The sequence below is a fragment of the Mastacembelus armatus genome, chromosome 17 (genome assembly GCF_900324485.2).
Source record: "Mastacembelus armatus chromosome 17, fMasArm1.2, whole genome shotgun sequence".
In the NCBI taxonomy this organism is placed as follows: Eukaryota; Metazoa; Chordata; class Actinopteri; order Synbranchiformes; family Mastacembelidae; genus Mastacembelus; species Mastacembelus armatus.
The window spans coordinates 3,670,233-3,683,243 of record NC_046649.1 but is presented as its reverse complement, the minus strand read 5'-3'; the positions used below and the strand labels follow the sequence as shown (position 1 = coordinate 3,683,243).

The window sequence follows — 13,011 nt, the reverse complement described above, 5'->3', positions numbered from 1 at the left end:
AGGCGCAGGATTAAAACCACTGCATTCCTGTCACAAAGCCACTGCTAGCACACCACAAACATACCATGGTAAAAAAGTGTGACACTTTGAATCTCCACAACTGTAACTCAGTTACTCAAAAGGCAATCCCCATTCCTAGAGCATTCAAGTCTAGGCTTGATGGCCTTCTATTGTCTGGCTTTCTATTTTGTATCAGTTTTTTGGCCCACTTTTATCCAGCCCACTGACTGCCATTGAATGTTACTAACCTTGTGCTCTCTCTCTCCCCTAGTTTGTGCTCTCTCCCTCCCTCTCTCTCTCTCTCTCTCTCTCTGTACCTTCTGCAGGTGTCCCTGGTCCTGGAGCTGTTTATCGCTGATGTGCAGTTACTGGCCCCACCAACTTGCAGTGTCTATTTGTTGTTTATTGTTGCTGTTCTTTTCTCTCTGCTCTATCCACTCACCCCAACCGGTCGAGGCAGATGGACGCCCAAACTGAGCCCGGTTCTGCTGGAGGTTTTTTTCTTCCGTTAAAGGGAGTTTTTTCCTCTCCACTGTCGCCAAGTGCTTGCTCATAAGGGAATTGTTGGGTTTTTAGTTTTAGTTTTTGTAAAGTGCCTTGAGATGATTTGTATTGTGATTTGGCGCTATACAAATAAAATTGAATTGAATTGAATTGAATTGAATTTTGTGTTTTTGCTCTAAAAGTAACAAAAGCTAACAGGAAGCTAACAGGAAGTAGACCATTCCCCAAGGAGGGCACAAAGCTTTCTAAAACCTCTTTTCATTGTTCTGTTATTTACCAGCACACACAGAGGCAAAGTTCCCTATCTTTTCTAGACAGCCTTCTTGGGTAAACAACGTATAGATAGTAAAATGTAATTAAGCCCATGGCATTTTATTTTAATTCTGCCCCAAAAATACAACCCAAATTCAATCACTAACAGTTCCCAAATTGTAAGGCCAAATTGAAACACCTTCTGCTCTAAGCAACATTAAGGAAAAGTTAGAAATTGCATAAGTCTCCCTGTCTGCATGACCAGGCCAGCGAGCGTCCCCTGAGTTAAAATGACATTTTTTTCCTTTACCTCATTAAAATTCTGATCTTCAGCCTTATAATAATTATTCTAAATTATACTGAACTGCAACTCTAATGAATATTAAATTGTCATGAATGAAACACATTCGTACAATTTTGGCAGTTTATGAGCTTTGGAGAGATAAGTGTATCATGGCATATTTATTTATTAACACCATGCCAATATCAGTGACATATATGAAGAAACACCTTAGTATGTGAAGCATGAGAGAAAAGTAGATGTTATGTGTTAACAGCTATTAACCTACAGTACCATCACTTCTTTTCTAATGTGTTCTTTTTTCAGTTATCATCCCTCTTTCTTCATTTCTTACTTTTCAGTTTCTCCTGTGTGTCATACAACGCACACATGCCTTAAGAGAAATATGTGCACAGACACATAAGATCACATGGCCCTGCTTGTTTTCACTTCAGTGGAATAGGTGGTTATGTGACTACAATTCTCTGGAACATAAACAGAAGTAAAATGAAATATTGAGGAAAAAAGAAGTAATTAAGGAATCAGTCTTTCTGAGTGAGCACTTCACTTCCTTGTGATAATTAATGACTTGACATGGGCTGATAGAGCCCTCTAGTGTTAACAGTAGTGTTACAGAGGAATATAGGAACAAAGTGGTTCTTCACAGGTTAACAAACCTGTAAGAAAAAATGTAAGAGAAACTGTAAGACAGTAAAGTCATAAGTCATAAAACACCTTTTTAGTATGTGAACCACACTAATATATACTCTTTAAAGAGTATAGGAACATGATAATGTAAGATATAAAAAACAGACATGGCACAGGTTAGTTGTTTTGTAGGGCTGAATTGTAGTTTCAATTTAAAAGTATTAAATCCAAATCAAATTAACAGTGCATGGATTTTCTCATAATATTCAAAAGTAATTTAAATTTCATCTTAAAAATATAGAGGCTATACAGTGGGTACGGAAAGTATTCAGACCCCTTTAACTTTTTCACTCTTTGTGTCATTGCAGCCATTTGCCAAAATCAAAAAAGTTCATTTTATTTCTCATTAATGTACACTCAGCACCCCATCTTGACAGAAAAACCAGAAATGTAGAAATTTTTGCAAATTTATTAAAAAAGAAATACTGAAATATGCCAGACAGCAGTCACGACCAAAAGAAATGCAAATACACATGATCAGTCTGAGACTGCACCTGAGTTGGCCAAAATTACCAACGTATAGTATAATATGCTGGTTTTAGTCCTATGAGCAGTGCTTTGGTGTTTGTACATGTGTCTTTGTTGTATCTGCAGAGGGAGCTTACCTATCAGCAGAGCTACACACAGCATAATAGCCATCAAAGCTCCAGTGCTGAGGCCCACAGGCAGGAAGATGGCCTCGGCTGAGCAGCTCAGCAGTGAGCCTCCCGGCTCACAGGAACACACTCGGATGGTGAGGGTGGCCGTGCTGCTCTGAGCAGGGTAACCACTGTCTTCAACCACAATAGGAAGAATATAAACATCCTGCATCCGCCTCTGGAAGTCAGAGTGGCGAGTCACAATGCCTGCGGTGTTGTCTGGAAACGAACAGAGGATGATGTAGCATCACCTCCAAGATGAAAATTACACACAGAAAAATTGTACACACACACACACTCACAGATGCTTATGTTCCATTGCTACTCAGTGCCAAACTACTGCCTGTTTTGGCCTCAAACTACTGGCTTCCCTGTGGGCAGCACACCCTCATTTTTTTTAGCAGAACAAACTGACTTAGATTAAAACAAAAACATGAACAGGCAGAGGATCAAAATAAACAACTTGGACTGTCCTGTAAATTGCTGTGAATTTTTGGTGATTAAAATATGACTGGTGTCACTCTTTTTTAAGACTTAACATCCTATGGTTTCAGGGACGATATCACACAGCACGCTGTGCAAAAATGTTTTCTAGCACATCTTAAAAGGTTTTGCAAAAACAACTACATTGTTCATTTATTACTGGAATAATTTATGTGTGTGGTTGTTGTACACAGCATGGAAGGGTCACTTAAATGTGTTGGGCTAAAGAATGTATGGTTTTAGAATGTATAGAGTTTTAGAGGCCTGTAAATAACTGCCAACAATTTGTTTTAGTGCTGGTAGAGGCCTGAAGATGGAGGACACCTGAACAAAAATGTGGGGTCTTTTCCAATATGAGCTCACCCCTTTTTGTCAAGCTATATAAACCTGAATTCTGGAAGAGAAAGACAGAGAATTCTGTAAGACTTTTCTCCGTGCGCACATAATTAAACCTGAGATGATTCATCACACTTGTGTTTGTTTCTGAGAATTAGCAACTCTCAAACTTCAAGAAATTTCCACGACATGTGTCATTTATTTGGACACATAGGTTTGTTGTTTAATTTTTTGTGATTTTGTGAATTTTGTGATATGCAGTGAATGAGCTTTTTCCATTGAGGTAATCATGTGGGACACCTCTTGTTAAATAACAAACAGGAGCCTGTATAGTGATTTTACGGTACCATGTCATATTGAACCAAAAAGAGGATGTGCACTTTTGTAAAGAGAGCACGATGTTTAAGCGTGTTCTTCCAGACATACACATTTGAACTTTTTTAGCATGACGTGTGCGTGTGTGTGTGTGTGTATCAGAAAAGATCCCTTCTCCCCCCTGCTGGATAGAGATGTAGCTTGACAAGCTAGAAACCATTAAGGCACCTTGTTCCTGTCACACAAACACACTAAAACACACACACAGAAACACAAATACACACATACGCTCCAATTCCCCTTGGTGGCTGCAGGCCTGCATGTCTGACTCCATCAGATGTGATGCTGACTATATAGGTACAAACAGAAAAATATAACTATGCTTGTTGGTGAGGTGTGGCAAATCAAAACAGGAGATGCCAGGAGAATTTGCTATAGCTGATCATCCCACAGCAGCCTTCAGTGGCAACAGAGATATAGTCTTCATTTGGCAGGTAAGGGAATGAGAATCAGAGAGTAATTAGGTTTACTAAGGAATGACAAAAAAAAAAAAAAAAAAAAAACAGGAAAACAGGGGAGAGATGAAATAAATGAATTTCCAAAGCACTGCACTGAATGTTAAAAAAACATCATAAATGTCTGTATGTGTAGGCCCCAGGGTACCCTATATGTTACAGACTGTGCTTCCATGGAGAGCAGGTCCTTGCTCAGTGGAAGGATGATAACAAAACATGGGGAATTTCAGAATAAAAACACAGTATCAGTAAAAATATCTACTTCATATACTGTGACAGTCTCAAATGAAATTAACGATACATCTTTCCAAGAAACAAAGACAGTAATTGTGTCCTTTGTCACTCAGTGTGTGGCTGAGTGACCATTATTTTAATACAGTATGGGTAACTGTACAACAAGCTGCTGTAAACCAGACTTAAAAATTGGTCACTCTATCTTATAAACCCAAACATAACTGTCAGGGTTTTCAACCTGCAGGTTTTGAAGACTAAAACAGGTTGCCAAAAGAACCCTGATATATCATCATTGATATTGATATGGTGATATGGTCATTGATATGGTGAACCTTTTAGATAATAGGTAAATATTTACAAATTTAGCTGTCTAAGAGAAACACCCCGGTTCATGTGTCTTCAAATTTAGCACAGTTTCTGGTCATTTTTCTGAAAACAAAGAAAAATAGCACACTGAGTGCAAGTGTAAGACTAATCCAAAACAGTGAAGCTGTGAGTTACACAGCTAAAATTCACTTTAAAGTTCAGAATCAACTGATAATTCCCTGCAGATTAACAACCAATTTCTCATTCTAATTTGATATTTTACTATACAAATATTAGTTATCTACTTAAAGTAATCTTATCTTCCTTTTTAATTCTTAATTTAATTCTAATTTTTAATACTTACTTCCAAAATCTCGAATAGTGAAGTTTCTGTTGCGGAGATGCTTGGGGGACTTGAAGAAGAACCTCTGGCCGACAGGAGGAAAGTCCTTGTCCATAGCACTCACCATCTGGATCACCTGGTGATGAAGAAAACAGAGACAGAGCACAGTGGCAGCCCTGACAAAATAACTGGCATCATGTGAATTTAAAATTGCTGGTTCAAATCTGCTGACTGGCAGGTAAAATGTCATGATGGGAAATATAACAGTAACTCTGCTGCCCTTCTAGTCTCTTCTGATTTGATGATGACGCACCACTTGAACTGTATCACAGGAGAATGTATTGTATGATTTTACAGGGCTAAAAATGTAACAAATAAAGAAAGTTAGTATAGTAGTATGTACCACTAGTGTTTCTCCGTTACTTTATAGACATCTGGCAGATGCTATAAAGCGATTAAGTTTACCTGTCCAACTCTGGAGTTTTCACAAACGAAGGTATCTGCAGGAACTGCTAGTTCAGGAGGGAACTCATTCACATCCATGACGTTGACTGTCACTGGCACTTTGGTGAACAGCAGAGGGTTGGCTGTAAGAGTACACATGAAGTCAGATGTAGTGATACACAGCCAAATGTATTCATTCAACATATTCCCAGGTTCTCATTATGACCTTTGCAGGAATGATGGTTACAGTGTGTACTGTACATGTTGAGCTTGAGTTTCCAATGATTTTCTAAATAGGGAACATTTAAAGCAGCATCTGCTTCATCAGAAGTGCATGTTTTTTTCATTGGCTTCAAAAAATTGTCACATTTCTTTATAGTGAGGTCTGACTGAACTTAGAAGAGAAGTCATATAAAACAACTCCATAGATCATTGCACAAACAACTTAGTATGAGCCCAAGGTATGCCATTGCCCTCAAGTGACAGTTTTAGACAGTTTTTAGTCAGATGGCATTGTCAGAATACTGAATATTTGTATTTGATTAATGAATTAATATATTTCATGTGGTCCGTTCTATAAGAAAACAGACTGTATAGCTGGTTGTCAGTGGGACTACTTCAACCATAAGTTATCCCTTACCTGCTGTTAGTTGATTGACTGAACTTACAATAATAATATGTATTAATCAATTAATTCTTTCACATTTTTATTACAGCTGGATTTGACCTTCTAATAGGAAATAAAAATGAAAGCAAAAATACCGATTTTGGTATTTTTAGCAAAAAATAAAATGCTGAGGACTGGCAGGAAGAAGATGAAACAGCTAAGCGGTTGAATTGCAGCAGAAATTGGAAGCAGTAAACGAGAAATTCACAGGGGTAAATGAAACGACAGGAAATAAAAGGGAATAAGATGGAAAATAACTTAATGTGAGCAATACAAAGCTGAGTGAAAAACATGAGACATGATCCGTAAGAGAGACAGTGACGGAGAGAGACACTTTGTGCTGTTTGATGTCTGTTCATATTATAATTACTGTATGTGTTGTTATGTGGTAATTTGTATTTTTAATGACATCCTCCCAATAAAGATATCATCCATCTATGATATTTTTCAATAAAAAAAAACAAAAATAAAAAACAAGCTAACAAAAAAACAGTTAATGTTACAGTTTTGAGAATCTACTGAGAAATGGGGCAATGAAATGTAATACATTTACATTATAGTGATTGAATGCACCTAAATATATTTTTAAAAAGAACTTACTGTCCAACTGAAATCACATAAACAGGTAATTCTTTGTTTTTGTTATCTAAAGTAAGTTTTTTAATTGTATTGTTAGTAGTTATTTTCCTCCTAAGTCTTTGCGCAAACAGCAAAAACACTCCTCAGCCAGCTCAGGGGTGTGACAGTGGCTGTGTTTGACTGACAGCATCTAGCAGGCAGCCAGAGAGCTGCTGTTAAACTGCAGGGAACTGCAAATAGGCATGACAGTGTTAGCAGTCATTTTGAAGAGCACAGTGACATTTGCAGGTACATGCTGTTTAATGCACTGCAGCTGAGCAAATAATTAGCCATGTAGCTTACTAAGTGTGTTTTCCTTGGTGAATGTTTCTTTGGCAGCTCTTCAAGAAGCTAAGGGGGCAGGGACAGTTAGATAAGAAGGAGACTTTTTATCTATACAACAGCCAAATGGTATTCCAATGGGAGTCATCATGAAACCCAAAAAATATAATACAAATTTTCCCTCATCATCTTTGATTCTCCACAAAGGAGAAAACAAATAAGAGATTTGTCGAGTACATTGTCACTGTGTACAAACAGTATGTTTAGAAACACTAACTGCAACCTCGGTCTGGACATTTAAGACAACAGATGCTTTGACAATGCTATGTGTTTATTCACAGGATAGAAAATAACATAACTCTTTAAGTTTATATATATCTCTCTATATATATATATAGATATATATAGCATGAAATAAAAATATCTTGATATATTGATGTTTTTTTTTTTTATTAAGAGTGTTTCAGATGATTTCACAATTACTATCAAGATCAACATTCAGAAAAGTTGCATATTCTAGACCCGTTCAGGTAATCCAAGTTGTCACATCAGGTTTTGCCAGTAGATGGAGTAAGATCCTCACCAAATTTTTATTGGCTTTCCAGTTGTTTGTTTTTATCCCCATCCCAAACACCTGATCTTCAATCTTCACTGATTTTAGAGAAGAGTGGCGATTACCACCCTGCCACTTAAATTACACATCTTGTTTTTCACTCAAGAACTGACTGTGACTGAGTTGGGGATTTATATTGTTGTTGTGTCTAATGAGGAGGGTTGGCAGATTTGTGACTCTGCAGCCCTTTGCCTCCTCAAGAAGCTTACAAGAGGAAATCATATGGTGCACACGCAGCCTGGATGAGTTAAGCTGCTTGCTCAAATTTGCTAAATTTAGTTTCCACCACAGTTACTACAGCAGCTGCTGCACTCCAACCTAATGCACCAAAGACTTGAGGAGAGAGAGACATAGCCACTGGAGTCATAATGTAACACATCAAGGTTCCCTTCAAAAAATAAAATGCTGCAGTGTTTTGGGTTTAAATTTCTGTTTTTCATTGTATATCACATAGCATTTATATTTCAAAGTTCACAGATTATGCACAGTAGTGGTTTAATTTTTTTTTTATTTTTTCCTCACCTTCATGTGAGATTGTTTTCCTCTATCTCCTTTTTCTTGAATAAAAACACTTTCAATGATAATTTTAAAGCATATGCACTGTGGGGCTGCTTAACATATTTATAAAAACTTAAATTTGGAAGTTACCATTTTATAACAACTATGCAAATCACATCTGCCAGTAAAATTTGAATGACATCACTCAAACCTGCTGTTTTTAAGTGGGTTCCAATACATTCTATTTACTAGCAAACACTTTAAATTCACTTTAGTTGTGTAATCCAGTGAACATCAATACTTCATTGGACTGTATTTACATCTGGAATTAATATTCACTCTGTACTTGGATATTTCATCAGGATAATGATATCTGATCATAATACCTAGCATTACTAAATGTCACCGTTATCTCATTTTTCCAGTATGTTGAACAGATTTCAATAAGCAAATCTGATAGCAGTAGCTGGCTGACTTATAAAATAAGGCCCATCTCAGACCAGGGAAAGGTATTTTACATAACGTCATAAAAGTCAAGTCTGAATTTAACTGACTGGGGCAACTTAGTGAGACCATCATTTGTTTTTCAAGAGGACAATGACCTTCACTTGCAGGCTGTGGGTGGGCTATTTTACCAAGAGGCTGAGCAGAACTCCACAATCACCTAAACTAATAACGATGTGTTGAGTTGGAATATACAGTGATGGGGAAAAAATATGTCAGCACAAATGTATAAACACATGATTACTGTTTATTTCCATAAGTGTTATTTCACATAGTTTGATGTCTTCAGTGCTATTGTAAGAAAGAGATAAAAAACACACACTGAATGTAATGTATGAGTCAGTTGTTACCTGATATTAAAAGATAACAAATGAGAAGTGTAACATTATGTTTTAGCTGCTTTATGAGATTAGGTCCTTTCACGGGTTTATTCAGGAAATTCAGGGAAAGATTTTCATGTAAATATTGAAAAATGATATCACAGATTTGGGTTCAAACAGATTTACTTATCATCAGGCAATGTACCATTAGTTCAAGATAGGTATTTTCAGACGTAAAGTTAAGGGTGCTGGAGGATTCCAGCACGTACTATTAATTTGTGTATAACTATATTTAATTAACAGTAGACCTATGTATTTGCATTTTGTTTCCCTCTTCAGACTGTAAACATAATCAACATTCCCTGCATGAGCTATAATTATGATGAAATCAGACACTGTGTATTATCCATTTTACAAGTTGCCCAAACCCCACCCTCAAAGCTGTGTATTATCTCTAAATAATTTCTGGACAGAGCTTGATCTGTTAATGTAGAACCCAGATCCAACTGACAGGCTATGCTTTATGGACTTGGCTCAGAGCTGGCTCCTGGCACAGGGAGCTCATGGCTTGAGGAAATAAATAAATTATTATAAACTAACAACGCAATGCATATTGCATGCATATTGTGGACATGGAAGCAAGATCCATGTTTTCAGTGGATTTTAATCAATTGCCGCCATCTCAGATTTTATTATTTATCATGATTTATATTATTATAACAAATCCTGCCTTTATGAAGGTGACATTCATGAAGGTGATTAGAAAGGTGCTGCGTCAACTGTATGGTCCTTTTGGAAGTGCTGTGTTGTACTGACTGTTTCTATTTTTGTTGTCCACTCCATTTACACAGGATTTAAAGGATTAACTGAAGTGTGAAAGACCCACAGCAGAGTGACACCATTAACAACAGGTAATTTAAATAACACGATCCAGTTCTTATATGTGGCTGACTAATCAATGCATGATGTTGTCTGGCAATAGTTTTACCCACATACAATAAATTACATGGACATTTCATAAATGAACCACAGAGAGAGTGCTACATGTGATTCTAAACTATAAAAGTATTCCTACCATTTGTGGGATAACTGAACATGCTACCTCTGATTAAAGAATTACATTGTATACAACTATGACATGGACAATTCCCACTGGGTGTCAGTATGCAGTAGGAAAACCGGTGTAAGTTCAGTAGGGGTCATGAAGGCAAACTGCCATTCATTTGAATTACATGGAAAACTGTTTCCAGTTTCCTGCTATTATTTAGGCAATACAATTTACTGATTGATAACCTTTTCAAAATACATCCTATGAGTTCTGACTCACATACAGTACATACATTTTTGTTATGATGTTTGTTGATGAACTTAAGCATGTGATTGTAAAATTGTCATGCCTGACAACATCATGCATTGAAAGGATCCTTTGATTGGTCACATAGTAGCACTGATTGTGTTTTATAAATCGGCTGTGTTTAATGCAGCCACACTGTTGGTTTTGCACATTGAAGAAGGGCTTTAACCAGAAAAGTCTGGGCTATGTAACAATAAATCTGATCCTACTGTGTTCTTTTCATAGTTTCTCCAAGGATTCAGCACCCTACATACATCAAAAAGAGACGGTTGTGTTTGTTTTCTTTTTCAAGTTTCAGAGGATTTTCTGCAGGATGTACTGTATTAGACTCCATTAGTTGTAGCCAGGTGTACTGAATAAACTGCCAACTTAGAGTGTAGTTATTGTGAATGATGAGCTGATTGACCTACTCTTTGCCTGTTTGAAGGTGTTAAGGCACAAATTCAGTGTGGATGGTGCATGAACAGTCTCATTGGTATGCATTTCGAATCGCATGCAGGTGAGGCAGACTCTGCCAGTAACATGATATATTAGATTGCTATTGTTAAACTGTATCCCAATTACACTACTGCCTGTGCATGCTTTGTTTTAGGTGAAAGATGTTCATGTTACAGAATACTTACTGACTTTGGTTGCCACCACAGTGACATTATGCTTAACAGCTGTCTCCCTGTCCAGGAATTCATTAGTGGAAATTGTTCCCTCGATAGTGTCAATGTCAAAACAGCTGTCAGACTCCATGTGCCACTCCAAAGAATACCTGCACAGATAAGAGCAGTCCACGTGTGGGAAACAGTGGTAGTGGGGCACAATAAAGTAAACTTTTGTCACGGTATAACATATTACAAAGACCAAAAGGCAAGCAACTAAATACAGCATCATTTAAATCAGGACCCCTATTTATATATGAATGTACTTAAAGTACTACATTAGAGTTAAGATGCTTTTGACATCTGTGAACACTTAACATTTAACAAATTGCTTATTCCTCTTTAAAAAGTGAAAAAAGTTTTAAGAGCACTTCTCACATGATCTCATGATTGTTTTGATGTTGTGCAAGAACATGTATAATTATATGTTCATTTTAAAATTGATTTTATTTGTGTGATATCTTTAAATTAATAATTAAGATGGAAAATGAACAACCAAATATATGTAAACTATTACTATATAACTACTATATAACATTTGTCTAATGGCCATGCTCGTGAGAGCAAACTACTGAACTGTTAAGATGAGCCTTTTTATATTATTTAAAGCCATATGTATATGCCTATGGAGGGAATCCCAACAAGGAAGTTAAAAGTTGGCACTTTTAACTGGAGCTGATGATTTTGCGATAAGAGATGAGATAAACTTTATTCATCCCTGAAGGGAAATTGAGTAAGCTAGAAATAAATTCTTTAGGAATTTGTCAGGCATGCATAAGCATTGTTAAATAGCTACACCAAATCTAAATAACAAATTTAACTGAAACTGTGTTAGATTTCTCATGTGTCCTTTGACAGTGGCTACATGCAGTACAAAATGCTGTTAATATAGTTCCCCCAGGCTAATGAAGATCCCGGTACCTGATAGCACTGCTGGTGGCATCCAGGTCATGAGCTGTCACTGAGCCAATAATGGTTCCTGGAGGAGTGTCCTCATACACGTCCATAGAATAGGAGGGCTTGGTGAAAACAGGAGGCTCCTCTATGTCCAGAACGTTAACCCTGACTGTTGCAGAGTCCTTAAAGGGTCCGAGATGAAGGAAACGCGTGTCCAGCTGTGTATTGGATGCCTCCACTTTGAAAGTGTATGATTTTTTGGATTCGTAGTCAAGAGTCTACAAAAACAAAGGAATAAAGCAATGCAGAGATGGATGAAATACAAATGTAATAAAATAGTAATCATATTTTAAATTAGTATTATAATAAAATACATTTCAACCTCATTAAATTGTGATTTAATTTTTAAAAAATCAGCAAAACAAAATTCAAATAAGTGCATTATTCTGTCCTTTACTTTTGCAAATAGCAGGATGATGTGATAAACAGCTGATGGCAGTCATTTTCCAGTTAAGCCATTTCAGTAGAACATTCACCACAAGATGATGTAATTAAAAGGGTGCCAGTCAAACCTCAGTGAACAATGAAACAGTAAAAAAAATGTGTCATTGCAGCACACAGATCTGTTTTAGTCTGCTGCTGGTTTTTGAATATTCAGTGACATTAAAATAACATGCTTTCATGCTGTCAGGATTCTGGGCTTTGTGTTTCTTTTTCCTAGTTTTCGCAGTTTTCCCCTTTCCATTTTACTTCTTACAGGCTTGGGCGTGTTTAGAACAGCTGTTGCGACATGGCTGCACCTGATCAGCAATCATATAAGCCATGGGACTTCCTCATACAAGCTGTCGGAAGGTTTGTTCTGCTTGAGTGAAAACTACATGGAATTCAGCGTTGCCTCTGCCTTATGTCAGTGTTAGACTCTCAAGTGTTAATATTAGTTTGGATGATGCTGCTCTGTTTTCACCACAAGTGAGAATAAACCTTAATTTATCTAAACTACTGCAAGTTTGGAGTGGCTACATACGTGTCCTGCCGCTAACTCCTCAAAATTATAATGCTGTGTCTGTTCACATTTTGCTTTTCAAACTTTTACACCACAGTGGAGTAAAACCCTTTATTGCAATATTTCAAGATTTGTTTTTTAAAAAATGTCCAGTGTTTTAACTCTTGTTTTTGTCAGCACAAATTGAAAATAGGCATAACAACTGACAGATGGATACTGCATATTGTTGCATAGCAACTATGAGTGC

The 13,011-nt window shown here is 36.9% G+C and overlaps 1 protein-coding gene across 1 annotated transcript in view; it reads right to left on the bottom strand.

Moving 5' to 3' along the window:
* The window catches only part of LOC113134037 (cadherin-12-like), an 81,239-nt gene that overhangs the window by 15,891 nt on the left and 52,337 nt on the right, over positions 1-13,011 (bottom strand). Inside the window, exons 7-11 of the mRNA XM_026313231.1 lie at positions 11,786-12,039; positions 10,838-10,974; positions 5,380-5,501; positions 4,936-5,050; positions 2,350-2,601 (exon numbers count right to left, since the gene is read on the bottom strand). Coding sequence (XP_026169016.1) covers positions 2,350-2,601; positions 4,936-5,050; positions 5,380-5,501; positions 10,838-10,974; positions 11,786-12,039 — 880 coding nt within the window. The remainder of the gene's footprint in view (positions 1-2,349; positions 2,602-4,935; positions 5,051-5,379; positions 5,502-10,837; positions 10,975-11,785; positions 12,040-13,011) is intronic.